Source organism: Sceloporus undulatus, chromosome 2, assembly GCF_019175285.1.
Source record: "Sceloporus undulatus isolate JIND9_A2432 ecotype Alabama chromosome 2, SceUnd_v1.1, whole genome shotgun sequence".
Taxonomy (NCBI): Eukaryota; Metazoa; Chordata; class Lepidosauria; order Squamata; family Phrynosomatidae; genus Sceloporus; species Sceloporus undulatus.
The window spans coordinates 42,346,889-42,368,043 of NC_056523.1; the positions used below are offsets into that span (position 1 = coordinate 42,346,889).

The 21,155-nt window shown below is 39.1% G+C and overlaps 1 protein-coding gene across 1 annotated transcript in view; it reads left to right on the plus strand.

Annotated features, from left to right (window-relative positions):
* LOC121922547 (contactin-4-like) overlaps positions 1-21,155 on the plus strand; it is a 418,703-nt gene that overhangs the window by 237,985 nt on the left and 159,563 nt on the right. The window contains 2 exon segments of the mRNA XM_042452129.1: positions 9,721-9,823; positions 12,147-12,331. Of these exon segments, the coding sequence (XP_042308063.1) occupies positions 9,721-9,823; positions 12,147-12,331 (288 nt within the window).

Genomic DNA, 21,155 nt, shown 5'->3' on the forward strand with positions numbered 1-21,155 from the left:
AGGGGCAACTGCTATTAATCTTAATGGGGTGCATGTGCATGGCATGCTCTCCACATGCACACACCTTATTCAAACTTTGAATATACGTGGGATTTTGAACTCACCGGGGGGGGGTGGTCCGGAACAGATCCCCGCGAGTTCAAAAGGGTGACTGTATTTGGATAATTATTCAGGATTTAGATTATTTACCCTGATGTGGTAACATATAGGTATTACCTTGTTATCTAGTGAATATGGGCAATAGTACGCATTCTGTTACATGACCACTTTACCTTTCCATGTGTATTTTAACATTACCATTGAGTAAGGATCTCAATCAGGATCAGGACCATAATGTGCAGGGCGGGCCTGTTAACAGTATTCTAGACTGCAGAGGTCTTCTGCATTTTCCATTGGCCCCCAATGGCAGCTTCTTTCAAGTCTCATACTGCACCTTGGGAAATTTTTATTGGGACTACATCACTGAACAAAAAGACAAGTTCTTCTCTTTCCCAGACTTGGACTGCATCCACACTGCAGAAATAATGCAGTTTGGCACTGTTTTAACTACCATGGTTCAATGCTATGGAATTCTGGGAACTGTAGTTTTGTGAGTCATTTAACTTTTTCTGTCAGAGAAATCTGTCATCACGACAAACTACAGCTCCTTGAATATCACAGTACTGAGCCATGGCAGTTGAAATGATGTCAGACTGCACTGTTTGTGTAGTGCAAATTCAGCCTTCCTCTTGATCTGCCTTCTTGTTCTGTTGCTACTATTTCTAATGCAGTTGCTCTGGTGGTTGGGGGGTTGGCATACAAGGTATAAGTGCCCATTTAATAGAACATATATACAGAGCTTTGAAAAGTGACTTCTTTGGACTTTGACTCCCTGATTCCCCCAGCCAGCATGGCTATTCCTTTTTTAGATTTTGACCATGCTGATCAGCTGCTCTCATTGTTATTGTCTAGAAAGGAACAATTTCCAGTTTCTATATATATTTGGTCCCTAACATAGACACAACAGAAATTAATTGAACCACATTGTGGCAACATGAGAGTTTGCAGATATTTGGGATACATCATAGCACACTGTAACTAGAGGGGGGAAATGGGGGAAATGTTTTAAATGACTATATGTTAAGTCACTTGTAAATCTACCCTATATTCCTTACCCAGTTCACTTAATGGGATTGCCTTCCAGGAAAGTGGGCATAGTGCTGCATCCTGAAATACCTGTCTCTTCTTCTTCCCTTTCTCTCTCATCCTCTGTGCAAAACCAACCATCTATAAAATAGCTGTGTCCCATAGCTGACTGCTCCATTTTTGCTTTTAATTCTGCACCCTTGCCTGCCTCTCAAAGCTCCTCAAACTTAAAACTTCAGATGTCACTTTAGTGCTTTTGGGAAGCAATATTTCATTCTCTTGTTGACTTAAATTGGACTGTTTCTTTCTATTCCATAGTACAATCAGAAAGTGCTCTTTCACCCATTGGTCAGGCACTTTCAATACCAGCTGGCATTTTCTCCACAGGGAGCTAAAATATATCAAAAACAGGGACAGCCAAGCAATAGTAAGAGTGGACTTTTTTGTTGTTTAGACAGTTCTCTGGATCAATATTAGACCTGTTTGTGGCTCCTCTGCAGGGGAGTATTTATTTCATTGTTACAAAAAGAGGATAAAAGGCAATCTATGTAGTATAAAATCTTTAACAAGTAGTCTTTGCTTATATCCTTCTCTAGTAAGACATGCCTTCATGTTTGGAGTTGTTTTCTACCATTTGTCCTAAGTATACTTTCAGGCAATCTTCGATTTGTCCATAAGTTCCTGTAGTAATCAGTGTTCAAAGAACAAGTAACAACAGCAGTGAGGAGTCATAGCCTCTTACACCTGGTAATCTGTTCACTTGAAGTACCCTTATTACTTTTCACTGCATAGTACAACTTGTTGACTACCTCTCTCCTTTGATTTTCGCTGTGTGTCCACTTGTGATGTGGAGATGGAAAGGCTGTTAGCTTTCATCCATGCTGAGAAAGGATGAACCCAAGCTGTAACTCAGCCTTTTGCTCACTCTTCTCTTGAAAAGCCACCTCTTGCAACTCCCAGACTATATAATTCTGTCACAAGTCCCAAAGACTTTCCATCTGGAAAACTGTGTGAGACCCTCACAAACACATATACAAATGCACACATACACACAAATACAAACACAAAGAGGATTTGCACCTTATTTGGAGACTCAAGAGAACTGACAGTGAAATGAAGGAAACCAGTGTGAGTGAAAGTATACCACAGATGGATGAAAACAACTTTTAAAGCAGTTAAAAACAAATCAGTTGAGATGGAAAAGAACAGAAGCAAAACACAAAAGGTGACAGCAGCCTGGATTAAAAGCCCCCTTTCCTCAGCAACCCAGACAAAGTGCCAAAGGCTTGCCTGAATGAAAAGATCTTTGACTGCTAGCAGAAGAACAAAGAGAGAGCCCCTGCATAGCTTCCATCGGTATGCCTGGAAAATAAAAAGCTAGCTGCAGCCCTTGTGAAAAACATCCCCTTGTTCTTATTTATTTGTTTGTTTGTTTCTATCCTGCCCTATATCCAAAGATCTCAGAGTGGTATATAACAACCTCAGTTTAGGACAATAAATAACAATAATTAAAAAGACTAAAATTAAGCTGACAATATTTGCAAAAGGGATAAAATCAGTTAAGCCCCAAATGGTTTGATAAAGAGCCATATTTTGACTTTGCGCTGCCATGATAGCATTGGTGCCACTTGGGCTTCTGAAAAGGTATTCCATAAACAAGATACCACAGCCAAGAAGGCCCTCTCCTAAGTCCTCCCACAATATTTTCCTTCCAGTAGTGGGGCACAGAGGAAGGTCCCTCCAACAGACTTGGGGCAGATGTATAGAGAAAGAGGCACTCCCTTAAGAGTTTCAGATTTTATTTTTGAAAAGAAGTGGAGTCACGTCTGAGGGAATCAATTGAGTTTGGGTGGTTCTTCAGATACATACATCCTGGCAAATTTTATAGGAGAGCTAGTATTTTTGCATAGTCTGAGTTGGAGCCTAGTGAAAAGGCTATCAGTTCACACCTTTTAGAAGTTGGGAAAGAGGAATGAAATGCTCTTTTTCTTCTTTTTCTTTTCTAGCATGTTGACAAGAAGAAACAAAGAAGGGAAAGGAGGCAGGCAGGCAGGCAATCAAGCAAGCCTTGGCCAATTTGTATTGTGATTGTCAACCTAATCTTTCTTTTTCAGCACAAGTGAATTATTTTACAAACACAATGGCTTGTTTTCCCTTATAAATTACCTGTGGATCAAACCTATTTTCAGAAGGTGCCAGAGAATTTATCTCTAAAGGTAAGGGAGGTAGGCTGCCTGCCCTTGAACATGTGCTAATTCTCATATTGCAGGGTATAATAGCACTGTTCAGCTCCTGTGGCTGCTGTTCCCCACTGCCAGATTTTACTTTTCAGTTCCCGTGGTTTTACTGTTCAGCTTCCATGGTTGCTGTTCATGCTTACTTCCATCCCCAGTTTTCATGGATTTTGTTAACATTGTAGCTTGGGCTTTCTATTAAAAGGATTGGATCTATTCTAGAATAGGTTGCAGGAAGACCTGGAAAAGGTATTATTTTGAGCCACAACTCCCAGAATAGCCACTTAAGCAACTTGGCACACTCCAAATGTTCTTGTCTATAACTCCCATAAGTCTCACCCAGCATAGTAAGCAACTGTTGAAATACTAATCCAAAATATCTGGAAGACACCTGCTTCTAACCGAGGCTATTAAAATTGATTCTGTGTAGCTGGAGAAAAGAGTAAATTCAAACATCTGCAGCAAGGGAAATTTTAAAAATGCATAGAATGAATATACGTTAATGCTTGCGTTTATTCAACTTTTACTATTCTTGTCTTATTTTATTCTTTTTGCTTCAAGGCCCCACGTTCCATATTATATAAGATGCATTGCCACATAAAGTAAGTCAAACAAAATACACACAAGGCAGAAGTATGACTTGCATGCCACAGATCACTGTCAGTATCCTGTGTCTTTCAAAAGGCTATCCTAAGAGAGCAAATGCTTTCCCGGGTTTGCATCATTCACCATTATAAAGTAGCAAGAAAACAAACAAACCAAATTTTGTGCTAACACCACATAAATCTCTATCCTAACCTCCTTACCCGATGAGAAAACAAAGACAAAATGGAGTGGGAAAGTAGCAGCTTTCTTTGTGCCTCTCTAAATGCTGTCGTAGCACTTTCGTTCTCTTCCTGAGGAAGAGAGTTGTAAAAGTGTCCCTTTTGTGGTGCTGGAAAAATCATGAACCTGGTTGGTCGCTTTGGGGCCAGGTAGGAATTTCCTTTCCCCTTTTCCTGGGGTTTTTGCCTACCCAATACTGTGTGCAGGGACTAGTAATTGGCTTTGGGTGGCTGCTAAATAGGTTGGGGGTAAAGAACTATTTGGTGCACACCAGTAGCACCCCTTTGCAGTGAAATGTTGGGCTCTGAAACAGTTTAGACAGGTCAAGGGACCTGGGGGTTGTGAAAGAACCTGCCTTTGGGGTAGACATAGGGGTTTTGGTCAAACTTACAAACTTTAGGGAGTTTGGGGGATAATGCCTTATGTTTACCTCCCTAGGACTGACTGAGGATATAATTTGAATCAAAGGGAAGGCTGAAGAGGTGGTCTGGGATTGACACCTGGCTTCAGCTGGACCCACACCAGGCTTTTCACTGTAGTCGATTTCCCTCAAGAGTGTTGAAGTTTTAAGTCTGGAAGTTGAAGAGTTTCGCATTAAATAGGTTACAGGCTGAATAAATGGCCCCTTTTATGCATCCAGTTTATGTGTCTGGTCTCTTTATTTCATGGTTGGGTATCAGTTGTTTTTTTTTATGATTGTTTGCTGCTGATTGCTCTAAGAGAATATAAGACATGCCTTGCTTCTTTTCTCTCATTATGACATTATCCTTCCACATAGGTGGAATTGCACACTCCTGTGAGACAAGAGGCTACACTGATGGTAGCAGTATTGTTAGTCAGATCTTCCATGTCAGACAGGCTTTTGCTCGGGGGCCAGACTAAAAGTGCCAGCCAGCTACTGGACAGTAGTAGTAATGGGGTGACACTGGCAAAAGATCTCTCAGAGACAACAGCAGTGGCACCATACCTAACAATTGTTAGTAATGAACAGAAGGAGACATGCTAAACACCTTTTGAATGGGGGTTTGGAATGATGAGACAATCTCAAATGAATGAGATTGTGCCAGAAGATGACAGTCCCAGGTTTGAAGTCACTCATCAAGTTACTAGGGTACAGCAGAAAACAACTACAAGAAGCACTGTGGCTAATGATGCACTTGGACTCAAGCTGAAAGGACATTCAGCTATTGATGTGCTCAGAGGTGAAAGGAAAGTCTGAAACTGCACAACACACATTAGGAACATGGAATGTTGGATGCATGATTCAGGGGAAACTAGAGGAAATAAAATAAGAAACGGAACCTATGAACATTACAGTTATGTTCCAAATACAGAGACAGAAGAAGAAACTCAAAGATTCTATCTTAAAGTCCAGGGGAAAATGGATCACACACCAAAACAGGATTTCTTGTTAAACAGACAGTTGATGAACATAGGTGTTGGAACACAAAAGAAGGAAACAGAACAGAATCAAATATTGTAGGGAAAATAATGCCTAGGATTAAGAAATGCATCAGGAGAGTAACGAATTGAATTTTGTGAAGTCAACAGTATGTTCATTGCAAATATATTCTTCAAGCAACCCACAAAGCGACTGTATATATCACTGTATATAAACCAATCATTGTGCCAAAATACAACCTGAAGAACATCCCAATAGAATTTAAAGATAATGTTAAAAGAGACTTTCAGTATTGAGTCTAATCGGGAGCCAGATGGACCCTTGTCTGAAGCTAAGGAGATTGTCAGGGCAGCAAAATGCAAAAAGATACTACCTGCAGCCAAAAAGAGGAGCCTCAATGGATGAGAGATTAAAGTCTTAAGCAATTAAGGTAAGGTGAAAAGCAAAAGTAAAAGGGAAAAGAAATAGAGTAACAACTCTAAATGCATCTGTTCACAGCTTGTGTGCAGAAACAAAGAGAACTACTATAATAATCAAGGTAGAAAAGTAGAAGTTGACAACAACAACAACAACAAAAGAATAACAATAGGCCTCTTCCACAAGTCCCAAGAAATCAAAGAGAAATTTAAACTGAGAATGGGGATGTTCTATAACCAGCAAGGGAACACATTGCGTGGCCAAGTAGAAATAAAAGGTCAATGGAAAGAATACACTGAAGAACTGCATAAGTGGAATGAAAGGAAAGATTCATTCAAAGAAGAATCATTTGAAGATAAACCTACAATTTTAGAAAGTGAAGTAACACTCAGAACACTTGAGAGAAATGAATCACCAGGAAGCGATAGTATACCAACAGAGCTGCTTCAAACTACAGAGAGAATCTACTTTGGTTCTAATTAACATCAGTCATTAATCAGAATGCAGACTGCAGTCAAGAAATCAGAAGAAGAATAGGACTTGGAACGATAGTTCTAAAGGAGCTAGACAAGATGCTCAAGTGTCAAGGCATATCATTGATAGCTAAAGTTAGGATTGTCCATGCTAACGTATTTCCCATTTCTATATATGGGCAGTGAAAAAAAGCTGATAGAAAGAAAGTCAACTCATTTGAAATGTGGTGCTGGAGAAGAATTCTGTAGATACTGTGGACTGCTAAAAAGACAAATAAATGCGTCCTAGAGCAAATCAAGCCTGACCTTTCCCTGGAAGCCAAGATGGCTTCTGAGGGAGAGAGGGGTGGGCCAATCCCATCAGGCCTCCCCAAAGGAACTGAGCCCTTCCCAGAAGGCATCTGGCTGCATCCTCCACTCCCTTCCCCTTTTGTGTCATGTCTTCTTAGATTGTAAGCCTGAGGGCAGGGAACCGTCTAATTAAAATATTGTATGTACAGTGCTGTGTAAATAAAGCTTAATAATAATAATAATAATAATAATAGTAATAATAGTAATAATAATAATAATAAAAACTGAGACTTCTGAACTTTGGCCATATCATGACTCACTAAGAAAAAACAATAATGCTTGGCAGGGTAGAAGGCACAGGAAAAGAGGAAGACCACATTACAAATGGATAGACTCAATCAAGAAAGCCACGAATGTGAGTATACAAAGCCTGAGCAGGACTGCTGAGTATAGAGGGTAACTTGGAGGTCTCTCATTCATGAGGTCGCCATAAGTAATTTACAGCAGTTAAAAACAATTTCTTTTCTACTGGTGGCATTGTGTGTAAATTAATCTATACTCTGGAGCTGCACACACCTGTTAATGAGAGTTTCTAAATGTTTACTCAGGAAATGGATATTGATTACAGGGTTGTTGGATAGGACATAAGTCAGCGTAAATTCAGAAGAGGGAATCTTTCTGGGAGTTTTCATGATCCTTTCTCTTCTGAGTCTTTTCAAGAAAGATATTAATAATCATTCTAGTTTTATCTTACTTCCTCACCTGCTACTACCAAATGACTTTGTCCTGTTTTCACTCCTTCCTTCCTGTTGTATTTCTGGAAATTCATGCCATTCTACATTCATTCAAGCTGTATGATGTTAGTAGGTTCATTTGAGCATCTGTTGTTATGAATATTGTAGTAGTATTGTAGAAGTGGAAACAGCAGTATGATAGTAGAATCATACAGTTGGAAGAGACCTCAAGGGCCATCGTCCAATCCCTGACAGTAGTATCAGCAGTGTTTGCCATCCTTGCAGTTTTAGTCAGAGCAGGCAAATAGTAGAAAAATAAGGAAAAATGCAAACCACATAATAATGCCTCTGTGATTAGGTGTGTTAGAAGTCCAGAAATGTACAACTAGTCATTGCCAAGCTGGAGAGAAGTAGTTAGGGTTCTTTGGTGTGTTCCTTTTTTCTTTTCTTTTCTTTTCTTTTCTTTTCTCTCTCTCTCTTTCTTTCTTTCTTTCTTTTTCTTTTTTTGTAGTGTTTGTTTTCTTGGTTCCTCACTGGAATATAATACTCTGAATTGATTTTACTCCCTCCCATGCACTTCCCCAGTCTCTCCCACACTCTTTGCCTTTCTGATAGTCAGTGGCAGAAAGCATCATCTTTTCTGAGTCCCAGATATGCAGCTCTTGCTAATAAACTCATTCTTTAAAGCAGATAGTACACATTCTTTATTGATGATTCCAAATACCAGTTTCCAAATAAGCTTACGTTTATTTATTTGATTTCTATCCCGCCTTTCTACCAAAATGAAATTCAAGATGGTTTGAACATGATGTAGAGCACTCTCTATTCTCTGCACATAACAAGAAGGGAAATGTAAGCAGCAGACAGTATCTCTTGAGTGTGTGACTGTGATTTCATTCTGAACATATTGTTGTGTACTACATGCTTCCACAAGTAATGAAAGTTTCAAGAGACAACACTACTGGATTTAATGTACTGTACTTTGGATGCTACAGGCAGAGCATTAGAGATTTACTATCAGTTTTTTGTAAGATCTGTTTTAGTTACAACCAAAACATTGTTTTATAAAGTATTGTAAAGGCAAATATATCTTTGTAGACAGTACAGCCAGCCTAAGAGCTGCAGAATGCCAGTACTGTAACCTCCCCTAATTTCAGCTACAAAGCACTCATTTCTTGACATGTATGTGAGCCTATCCTCATCTCCGAGTGACAAAGTGTCTATAACAGTGGTTTGTTTGCTTTTTAGACTTCTTTTAGCTGAAGTAGTTTTCCTTTTTTCAAACATGAGTCAGTGTTTCATTCCAAAACTTGGAGAGAAATTCTTAACAAGCTATCCTGAATTCATAAGCCCACCTACAGGTAAAGAGAGTTGACCAGGCAGCATAATATATAGATCTCAAGGTGCAAAGTATCCAACTGGCCATGAAATTATATTGCTAAAAGTTGTAGTTTTAATTTAATCCACAACACAATTGCTGTTTTATTATAACTATAGGCTTTCCCAATGATTACTATATTTAACACTTTACTCCTGCTATAGCTGGACAAAAAGCATTAAAAAGGATTAAGTTGTGATACCATTTCCATGGCTTTGACTGTGATTGCGCTCCAGGAAATAATATTGATCTGGTTTTACAAGCTTCTCACTTTGTATCAAATGTGCTGACTTCTCTTAAATATACCAAGGTTTTTTTATTTATATGTACAGCTTTTAATACCATTTCTTTTTTTAAAAATCCTGATAAGGGGGGTGATTTACTAAGGCACTAAAATTAAAAAAAAAAAACAGCACAACCAATGCAGCTCTTCAGGAGATTCTTCCTTAATATTCATGGATGCTTTGATAAGCCCACAGTGCTCTATCAACAGTTTTTGCAACAGTTGTTTGCTCTGCATTACTTTCTCCAAAAGGCATTGATTAGACTTTATTAGCAGTTTCTTTTTCAGAAGAAGAATATACAGAAATGAAAAAGCAAGGAGCTATGATGAGATGTAATCTTAGGCAGATGGCTGAGTGCTGCAAAACAAATTTCCCTCTGGCAGTAAATGGGAGTAGGAGCCTGTGGTGTGCGGCTGTTAGAGGCAAGGTCCTGTTTGAAATGAACAGATTAATTGGGCACGTAATGATGTATAAAACAGCCCCAGGTTAACTCAGGAATACTTGAGGATATGTGATGCAAAATTCAAGCCAATTTAGCATCTATTATATGTTCACAGGAGTGATGGGTGAATACGAGCCAAAAATTGAAGTTCAGTTCCCAGAAATGGTTCCATCTGCAAAAGGAACAACTGTGAGACTGGAGTGTTTTGCACTGGGAAAGTAAGTTCTTTGCCTATCACTCATTCAAAGGTACTGAAACAGTTTGCAGAGACTGCACCACTGATCACGTTGTAGATTTTATGTTTTGCACAGTTTTCACCATTCCAGGGCTATTGGTCTCCTGGGTTTTTTTAAAAAAAATGTTAGGTTTGCTTGGACTATTCAGTTTGCTATGTTAAAGGGATGTTTATGTACACTGTTACATCAAACATAGTTTCCTTTGTTTATATCTGTCTCCTTTTTGCTTACTAAGGTCCAAAACACACTGCAGATATAATCCATCTCGAGACCATTTTAACTGCCCTGCCCAATGCTTGGGAATGTTAGGAATAATAGTTTTGTGAGACATTTTGTTTTCTCTAACAGAGAGCTCTGGCGTCACAATAAACTACAGTTCCCAGGATTCCCTATCACTGAGCCAGGGTAGTCAAAGCTGTCTCACTGGATTATTTTTGCAATGTGTTTTGGACCTAAGAAAAGTTGGTGCAGTTTGGTACATGAACATGATGGCTATCAGAACAAGGCACAGACATTCCAGCTTTTAACACAGGTCTGGAAGATGTTGCTGAACTGCAGCTTCCAGTAATCCCCACCATTAGTTATGCTGAATAGAGCTGCTGGGAATACAGGTCAACAAATAAGTGGAGGGCTGTACTATTCCCATCCTTGTTTTAGCATATTAATGAATACGTATTATCGAAACTGGCTTCAAGAAACTAATCTTGAGGATATAGTAAATTGTTTGCTAATACCAAATGATATGGCAGTGAAAAGGGAAATTTCAATATTAGGAATTAATCAGAGAGTGATTTAATATAAATGAAGTATCATAATGTCATTATAAAGATATTTCGTACAAATTTGGAACACAATGAGATGTTCTAGTAAACTAATCCCAAAAGTGTATCTTTGAGCACCAGGTGCTGCAAATAAATGATAGGGAAATGCATTATTTTTAAATTTCATAATTTCATAAATTAAATTTAAATTTCATAAATATGCCAGTAAGTATCTAAATTGTTTTTGCTTATATACAGCCCTGAGATCTTGTGATATAGGGCAGGATGTTGATGTTGCTGCTGCTGTTGCTGTTAGCTAAAATATGAATTAAGCATTTTAGGTTTCTTAAAGAAGTGAAATAAGTTTATACTTGGAATGAAAATAAGTATTGTACATATTTCAGTTTTTCCCAAAATTGCTCTTTCTCCCAAAAAATCTGAGGAAAAAATGAGGGTTTTTCAGGACTTCAACATTTTTGCCTCCTCTCAACATTGTGCTGGCATAAATAAATTTGTGTGGGAGAATTTTCTTCCCTTTCCTCTCCTGTACAGCCCTCTGTGCCATCTAAACACTCGGTCTGGAGAATTCCAAAACTGGTTTGTGTGATAACCAGGGAGCTGGCAGTGAGGAGAGGAGGAGGAAGAGATTGCTGTCCTCCTCTCATTCTGCTAGCAGTAGTAGCAGTAGTAGCAGTAGTGGTTTTGTCAGTGGAACCATCTCACTGGATCCTTGCCATCATATGCCTAATTTGTAATTCTAAAAATTCATTTTTTAAAAAGACCTTATGTTTAAAAAGTGGAATATAAAGACAGCAAACAATATTTGAACTCACTTTTTAGAGGAATTGAAAGTACACAACTGAAGTGACATTCCCAAAATACTTTTAGCACCATTTGTGACCCACTGCCTTGTTCAGCCTTGGAAGCTACTCACTTGCTTATTGCTCTGTTATATTGAGCTACCATTTTTCTTAAGTTCATTTGCATTGGTAGCTACTGCCAATCTCTCTTGGAGCAACTGACTATGCTCCGTGTGCTGTAGCTTTTATATTAGGCCAGTGGTAGCATAGTAACAAATTATTACTGGAAGAAATAACAAATTGGTATTTTCATTCTAAAGAAAAGTACCTCTTTTTTTAATTTAGGGGAAAGATGTATAAATCCCAATGACATAAATGTCAAAATACACCCATCTTCCAATTATGAAAAGTCTTTGCTTAAAGGAAGATTGAAATAACTCTAAAGTCTAGAAAAGCAGGGAATCACTATAAAGATGAATATATAACTGACAAATGTCCTCTTATTTTAAATAAATGTTTACTGCTTTAGAGTATAGTCTCTTAGAACATACCTCAGAATCTACCAATTCTTAGCTGCATTTCAGTCAATAAACAGCACAGAACATCTTTGAAGGCTCATCATAACTGTAAGCAGTAATGATCTGGATTTAAAAGTGTTAATTGAGTATCTATCTATTGATTGATGGATTGCAGTGCAATTACAAGAACAAAGACTTTTCTTTTTCCTTTGTTGTTAAAAAACAGCCCAGTTCCAACAATCAGCTGGAGAAGAGCAGATGGAAAACAAATACCCAAAAAAGCTCGGAGGCACAAATCGAGCAGCATTCTTGAAATCCCAAATTTTCAACAGGAAGATGCCGGCCTATATGAGTGTGTGGCTGAAAATGTGAGAGGAAGAAATGTGGCCCGAGGCCAGCTGACGTTTTATGGTACCCAGATTATTTATTCACCTGTTTTTCATTACAGCTGAGGCCAAATGTGGTAAATGCTTTGTTGCAATGTCAATGTTGATTTTTCTCTTCAAATTTTGTCTTGCAAATTGGACTGCTCAGCAAGTATAATTTTGTATAAAATAAAAAGCCTCTGAGACAGGCGTATTGATTGAGGCTGTGAAGTGAGAGAGAAATGAAAATGTATGTTGTCAGAAGGTGATTGGTCCAGTAAGATGTAAAAGATGTTGTAAAGTAATTTGCCCATCTTCCTATGCCATTTTACAGAAACTAACATGCTCCTCTGATTAGTCTTTATTTTGCCCCATGTATTAATTTTAGGAGCAATTGCTCATTAATAGAGTCCTCATTTTTGGCTAGTTTTTAATATGGATATGTTTTATTCCAGTGTTCACATAGACCCTGGCGTTATTCACATGTGAAAATAGTCCAGGGCGAATTTGAGTTGAATCACTGTTGTTCACATGCATCCCAAATCTACCCGATTCATTGGGGATGGGCCAAAAAAAAAACCCCACTTAACCTGGGATAATCAGTACCGAGTCTTTCCCCCAGTTTTTTTAAAAAAGTTTTGCATCACTGGCAGTCTGAATAACCAGTGCAAACAGACCTGGATTAAACTTTGCATACCTTGAACAGGTTTCAAATACATTCACATTGTTGCCTCTTTAGGGACAAAAGCTGGCCTTACAAGGAGACTCTCCTCTTCCTCCTCTTCCCCTCCACACCCATTGCACTGGGCTGGCTTCCAGCAACTTCCCAGGAGGAAAGTGAAATATGCCCCCCCCCCCCGCTGCCCCCAAACCATGGAGAATGAGTACAGACCCAGCAATCATTTATTTGCATTGTTCTTCTGCAAAAAACATGTGAATGACCCCTGTTGCCAAACCTAATGATAACTTTTCCTATTTGTCTGCAAATTAGGCCTCAGCTGAAACAGAGAACCACCTTTGTTCTCTTTTGGATGCCATACAGATAGATATGACAAATGTTTGAATTGCTTGCAGTTCAGATCCCTTGTAGAATGCACCTTTTCTTCCCTTGGTGGAAGATGAAGATTTTCTCAGATCTGCACTAAGCCTTTTAAAAACTTGGGCATGGTTTGCTTACTTTATCCTGTGGTTTAATGAGCCAATTTTCTATTTCTGCAAATTTGAGGGGTGGGGGATTAGTTACAGAGTTATAATTCAAAAACACCATTTCACAGATGCATTACAGTGCTATAATGCTAAAAATAAATAGAGGAAGGAGAAAAAGAAGGGAAGGGAACATATTGTTCTGATAAATCTTGGAATTAAAGAAAAACCAATATGAGGGTGGGAATAAACAGTTGCAGCTGCTACCAGTAATTGCCAGAAAATAGTCCAGAACAACAGAAATATTATTTGGATATTTAAAAAGCAACCCAAAAACTACGGCAACTCCTGATACATTTGCCCAATCTGGAAGAGCTCATAGGTTGCATCTGCAGGGTAGAAATGATGCAGTTGGATGCCACTTTAAATGGTGTAGCTTCATCCTATGGAATCCTAGGATTTGTGGTTTTACAAGGTCTTTAGCCTACTCTGACAGTCTGATCTAGATACTTCCATGCATTGAAAATGGTCAAAAAGCTATTTTTTTATTATCTGCTCTAAAACCAGAGGCATCAGTCCAAAGGTTCCTCCACAGTACCTGAGATGTCTCTGGCCTGGAGTACCACAAATGAAGAACAGATTTATTCTGCTAAAATACTTTCCTATTGTAGGCTTCTCATAAGAAGAAATGTCATATAGTGATATATGTTGCATTTCTGCCTATCTTTGTGCGCAGAGGAATGAAACTTTGCTTATATGTGTGTGTATGAATGAAACCTTTCTATTTTGGACTTTGACATGAAAGTCTGTCAGGGCAATCCCTACCACATAGTAGAGGGCATTATGTCAACATGAAAAGCAGATGCATGAAAGCAGGAATTGCCAAAGGAATGAAACCCCAAGTTATTTGGAAACACCTCTATTTGAGATCTTTTTCTGGTGCCAGAATGGCTTGGAGCATGAACATTAAAGGAGAATAGCTATTCTGGGTCTATCTCTTTCCCATAGACAGCCCTGCATGGACTTGTTTGCTTTAAATTTGAAGGGAGTGGCTAATACTATCAAGCCTAAAGAGCCTTAACTTCACCCCCATGTCTTTATATAGACATTATATGGATACGCCAGCTGCGACCCTACCTGGGCCGGGAGGACCTTGAAACGGTGGTGCATGATCTGGTGACTTCTTGGTTGGATTTCTGTAATGCACTCTACATGGGGCAACCCTTGTACCAAACCCGGAAGCTTCAACTAGTACAGAACATGGCAGCAAGGCTAGTCACGGGATGCTCCAGGACTAGTCACATAACACCTATTTTGCAAGATGTTCATTGACTGCCCATTCGCTTCCGGGCGCAATACAAGGTGTTGGTTATTACCTATAAAGCCCTAAATGGCTTGGGCCCAGGGTACTTGAAGGACCGCATCTCCCCATATAATCCGCCCCACACTCTCAGGACGGTCGGGAAGCAATTATTAAGGGTTCCTAAAACGAGATATACTTCATCCTCGCGAAGGGCATTTTATGTCTCGGCCCCGCAGATTTGGAACTCTCTTCCCGACGAGCTCCACTCTGTTACCTCCCTTGACCTGTTTAGGAAGAGACTTAAGACCTATCTCTTCCAACAGGCTTTCCTCCATGTGTCTTGACATCTGTTCTCCATCATACATGCTGCTTTCCTGCTAGTTCTGTCTTTTGGCCATGGTTTTTATTCTCTGTGGTTTTATTGTGTTTTTAATTTTGGAATGTTTTAATGATGTTTATATACTGTTGTTCAAATTGTATAATGTTTTATATCCTTGTTGTAACCCGCTTTGATCTCTTTTGGAAAAGCGGGCTATAAATAAACAGTATTATTATTATTATTATTATTATTATTATTATTATTATTATTATTACAAAGACCCATTCTCCTTGGACTTTGGTAGGAGAGACTATAGCATTTCAAGGCTAAAGGCCTCCTCTCTTCAAAGGCATAGTACAACTTCTTTTGACACTGTTGGGCTTTTCTTTTCTTTTGCTTTTTTCACAGCAGTCACGCAGTCACAACATTTGTTCCAGTTATCTGCTAACTGTCTTCTGATTATTACTCCAAATCCTGGACTCTTACTGTTCTTTTACAGTGTCTGCCTTGTTGTTTTGGCAATGGTTGGTTTGTTTAGTAGCAGCAGTAACAAAATCTGCTATGATTCAAGACACTTTCTTTATTTTTTTTATCCTTTTCCGTTATCCACATTAACAGAAATCTGGAAAACTCTGTTCAGTGCTCATTTTGTTTCTCAAATGGTTTTCCTACTTTTCCCCACTCTCTGTTGTGGATCAACATCTTTAGAAGAAACACCACACATCTACTAAAAGTGAATCAACATCTATTCAAAGAAGAAAATATATCAAGCTATTCTCTCTCTCTCTCTCTCTCTCTCTCTCTCGCATATTTTCTACCTTTGCATCCTGCTTAATCTATCATTGCTGCCCATGTATTAGTATTATTTATTGTTACCTTGGTTCTAGCTATCTTTTTTCTTAGATACTGGTTGCCTTTATTTCCTAATCTAATTTTTCTGAATAGTGAACTTCTATGCATATATACGGAAAAATAAGTCCCACTGGGACTTTATCATTTAGCTCCAAAACACAATGCAGAAATAATCCAGTTTGATACCACTTTCACTGTCCTGGTTCATTGCTAGGATAAACTGGGAACTGTAGTTTTAGACTTCTCTGTCAGAGATCTCTGGTGCCACATTAAATTATAATCCCCAGGATTCCCTAGCACTGAGCCAAGGCAGTGAAAGTCGTCTCAAACTGGGTTATTTCTGCAGTGTCTCTTTGTAAGTAACTTGTAACAGAATTCACACTTTCCATTGTACTCAATGGAGTTTGTTCCCTGGGTAGTATACTTAGGATTGCAGTCTTTGACCTTAATTTATTATTGTCCAGATACATCTGCTTCATTTTATTTTTTCTTCTTCATTCTTTTGCTCTTACCATCAGTCTAATTCATGATTTCATGTTGATCGTCATATTTTGAATATCACCATTTATTCTTGATGAACACTGGCTCAGCTAGATGTATTTATTAATTTTACAGGAGTTAATACTGCCTTTTCCTGAATGCATTAGGACAGTTTAGTTCTCTTTTTTAAAATATTTTATCAAATAATTTAATATGGTTGACCTAATCCATTTATAACTCACTGTTCCTCCCCATGATTTTCCTTCCTTCTCTTTCTGTCATCTTCCCCATACATGCCTTCTTGTTTCTCATTGGTTTTCAGGATTCTCCTCTGGATTTATTATCTGTTTTTTCTTCTGTTAAATTTTCCTTCAGTGACTTTGACCCATTGCATATAGGCCAGAACACAGTCATACTAGCTGTGTCATTTAACACTGGCTAAGTAGGCAAATAAGTTTTCAGTGGCATCTCAACACACACTATATCCCTGAAGTGGTTTTTTTAAAAAGTTAATATTGCCTAAAGGCAAAGTTCCATATTTTTCAAGATTATAAATGCATAGTTTGTAGTGTCCTGTCCTCATGAATAACTTTACTTTTTCTGCCTTTCAAATCTGAAATAGCCATTTGCTTTGAACCCATAAAACTATGAAAATTGTCTCCATGTTTCATCAAAACAATCTTTCCCAACCTGTCATTGTGAAAGCAGCTTGTCACAATATCTCATCAATACCTTACATAATGTCATATAATGTATAAGTAATAAAAGTGTATGAAAACATCTTTTTGATTTTTAACTTAGAATGTATAACTTGGTTGTGGTCCCCCCCCCCCCAAGTTGTTTCTACTCAGTCAAAAGTTTGCACCCAAAGAAAGGAATACTCCAAAGCATTTGATATGGAAAATCAACTTGTCACTTACTTGCAGCCTTTCTCTGTGAAATGTTCTATCATAATGCATCCCTAGAGATTAAAATCTGGCTCTAACAGTGTTACTCCTTTAAACTAAGTTATCTGCCTCTGTGAATACTGAGGAAGGAAAAGGAAGATGAAATTCAAATTTGCCTGCTTGCTGCAGATAAACCACACAATCTCCTTTTTGTCAACTATATTATGCAGCACATGGTAAAGTTGTTTAAAGAGGTTTATATATTTATTAATTTTTTGAGATTATGCTGACACTGGTTTTCTCCTATATTTTTTTTAACAAATCCTCTGCTTTAACATCAGAGGCATTAAAATGCTTCATGTTTAATGCAGTTAAACCAGTTAATTCAAGGGGAACAATTTAGCTTATCTTCCTCACCTCAGTTATCACAGTGTAGCCAACGCAGAAAACGGCTGCTGACAGCAACAGCCTCTATGCACAGAGATCCTCTACATTGATCCCCAGGCATGTCTCTACACATAGTCATCCTCTTTAAAAGTTCACAGCAGGGCCTCTCCTAACATTTGTTTATTTAATTATAATATTTCTACCTTGCCTGACATCATATGAACTCTGGATCACTTACAGTAAAATCAGTTGAACAATTTAAAATGTTGAACAAATGAGATGATGTTTAAAACAGTAACAATAATTTAAAATCTAAAAACATATTAAAAAGCTGCAGACTATTTGAGTTCCCAGTTTTAGGATCCTTGGGAGAAGGCTCTCTCTCAATGATAGCCGCATTTGGTGAGGACACAGAACAGAGCCTTCTCGGTGGCTGTGGAACTCCCTCTCTCATCAAACTAAATTGCTCTCATTTATCCAGGCCCTTCATTTCATTAACTGTATTCTGTTTTAATTTATATTGTAATCCATGTTATTTCCCATACACTGGTACCCCGGGATACGAACGCGCCGCGATACGAAATTCCCGGGATACGAAAAAAAATAAATTAATTAATTATTTCCGGGTTACGAACGTTTCCCCGGCTTGCGAAAAAAAGCCGGCGCTGTTTTGAATGGAGCCGCGGCGCAGCCGCGGCTTTTCCCCATTAGCGCCTATGGGGATTCGGCTAACGAAAGTCCCCCGGGTTACGAAAATGGCGCCGGAACGAATTAATTTCGTAACCCGGGGGACGAGTGTATTGGGACAAAGATGGCATGTATGTATTGCCTCCTATTCTGGAAAGCATAAAAGGGCTTTATATGTGTGCTGCCGCCTGTTCTGGAAAGCATAAAAGGGCCTGAAAGATAGTGATATGGAGCAAGCCCCTTTTCTTTGATTTCATTGAAAATATATTGTCCCAATATAATATAATATAATATAATATAATATAATATAATATGTGTGAACATTAGACTGTGACTTTGGAGACTGGAATTAGAAACCATGAAACTCCATGAGTGCCTTGGGTAGGTCACACTCTCTTAGAGGATGGCAATGGGAAACCCCCTCTGAGGAAATCTTGTCAATAAAACCCCTGGATGAGATCAGAAGAGGATTGCTGTAAGTCAGAAATGAAAGCACACAACTCTCTCTCACACACACACACACACATGATATAATATAATTGCCAGGATGTCTTGAAATCCAGAGAGGGCTCAGATACATGATAAATACGAGCTCTTTGTTAATAGCAATAGCAAGTACATTTCTATACTGCTTATCAGCAAACTAGCACTCCCTAAGTGGTTTACAGTGTGTAAGCCAATTGCCCCCACCAAGCTGGATACTCATTTTACTGACCTACGAAAGGATTGAAGGCTGAGTGGACCTTGTAGCCCTCCTCTAGGATCAAACTTACAGCGTTATGGCTAGGGCTCCTTAATGCAGTCAATAACTTTCATAAAGGCATTAATCACAAGAAAAAGTGCTCCTTCAAATTTCAGTTGTGAAAAATAGGTCTCACTTGGTGCAGTGAAATTCTCAGTAATGCTCAAAGGCACATCTTTGGCTACATTCAAAATAAATCTGCAAAAGAGCACTTGCTGCTGCTCATTCTTTTCAGCTCCTCCTAAGAACTGGCAGTGCTATTAACAGGTCAGACAGTTAAAGAAGAGCCCCACTGAATCATACCAGAAGGTCTATCAGAGCCGCCATCCTCTTGGTGAGCAGAGCTTGGAAAAGTGGTGGTGGTGGTGATCGTGGCTATTGGACTACAGGACACCCAGAGTCAGTATAACCACTGACCCTTTTGGCAAAGAGTTTTTTGGAGGAAAGTTGTACTTGAAAAGTAACTTTTCCAAATGTTGTTTCCCAAAGAGCTAGCTGGCTTTCTGAAGCAAACAGCTATCTCTCTTTCATGCTGCTCAGTAAACTGCTTCCAGAACAACAGCTCCAATTGCTATGCCTGTAGCAGAAGCTGAGGAGGGAGCAATATAAATGTGGGATTGACTTGGGAGTTAATGCCTGCATCTGCCTGTCTGTTTTTCTGCAACAGAGCAAATGAAGAGATGGAAGCAGGAGGGAAAGAGCTACATGAAAATTAAATTAAGTACGAGAAGCAACAGAAGTGCCTGGGATCTGAGATTGGCGTCTGCCTGAGAATAAGAAGAAGGTTGCAGGGGAAGGATAAGACACAGTTCCCACCAACACTACCAATCCAACCTGCAACATCTCCCCAATGGAGGGACTGTAGAAAAGGGGTGGGAATATGTGGCTTCCCAGATGTACAGCAGCTCTCAACACCATTTTCTGTACTGGCTAGAGCTTATAGAAACTGGGTCAGCAAAGGCATGGAGCCAGGAAGGAGGAGGTTTGGTGGGCAGGGAGCAATTTATCAGGCCATTAACACAAAATTAAGCATAGGTTGATTCAGTTAGTCAAGGCACAGCCCTCATCACTGCACTTTTATTGCTTTTGCCAAAGGCTCACAAAAGCACACAGCACTGTCTATCTATCTATATCTATCTACTTCTGTACTGCCCTTTATTAGAGGATCTCAGGGCAGCATAAATACAGATAATTTAAAACATTTCCAGATTAAAAGCATAATTAATTTGAACAATATAGAACATATTAAGTTGTTGTTATTGTTGTTGTGTGCCTTCAAGTTGTTTTTAACTTATGGGGACCCTAAGGCAAACTTATCACAGGATTTTCTTGGCGGGTTTCTTCAGGGTTGCCATTGCCATCCTCAAAGAGTATGACTTGCCTAGGATCAACCAGTGGGTTTCATGTCTTAGCGGGATTTGAACCCTGTTCTCCAGAGTCATGGTCCAGTGCACAAAGCATGACTTTTTCAACAGTTAAAACTAGATGTTCCCACTAGGTGAAACCCCACGTTCTGAATCGAATCCAAGGAGTGGCGTTCCTATTAGGATCCGATTTAAACCTAGAACGGTTCTAGAGCAACCCACAATCGTCCCCACTACAAATTGAATCGTAGAGCGGAATAATATTTTGCGAGTTTTTGTCATTTAACGCGCGTTAAAAAAATACTAGGGTCTGACCTATGTTTTTCCATTGATTCGAGTTAGGAACCGGAGCATTTAAATAGGAACGACAGCCTTTGAAATCGGATTAGATGGATGGGAGGAGCGGAGTGCGATGGGGCTGGCCTTGGGGGAGTTGCCCTTTCTGTCCCCATCCATCGTGGCTGTTGCCATTTTTGCTTCCCTCACCCCTTTGTCCACTGTGGTTTTTCAATAAGAGATAAGGATTTTTTTTTATTTTAATGGTTTACAGGCGCTTAATCTCTTCAGCGCTTTAAGCGCCTGAAGTCCCGGCTGCTCAAGCGCCTGCATCTGCAAAGGACTACAAGGCTTCCCCCGGTGGATTGCAACCTCCCCTCTGTGGGGGGAGAGCCCATTTCTAACGGAGGAGAGGCAGGAAGGGAAGCCT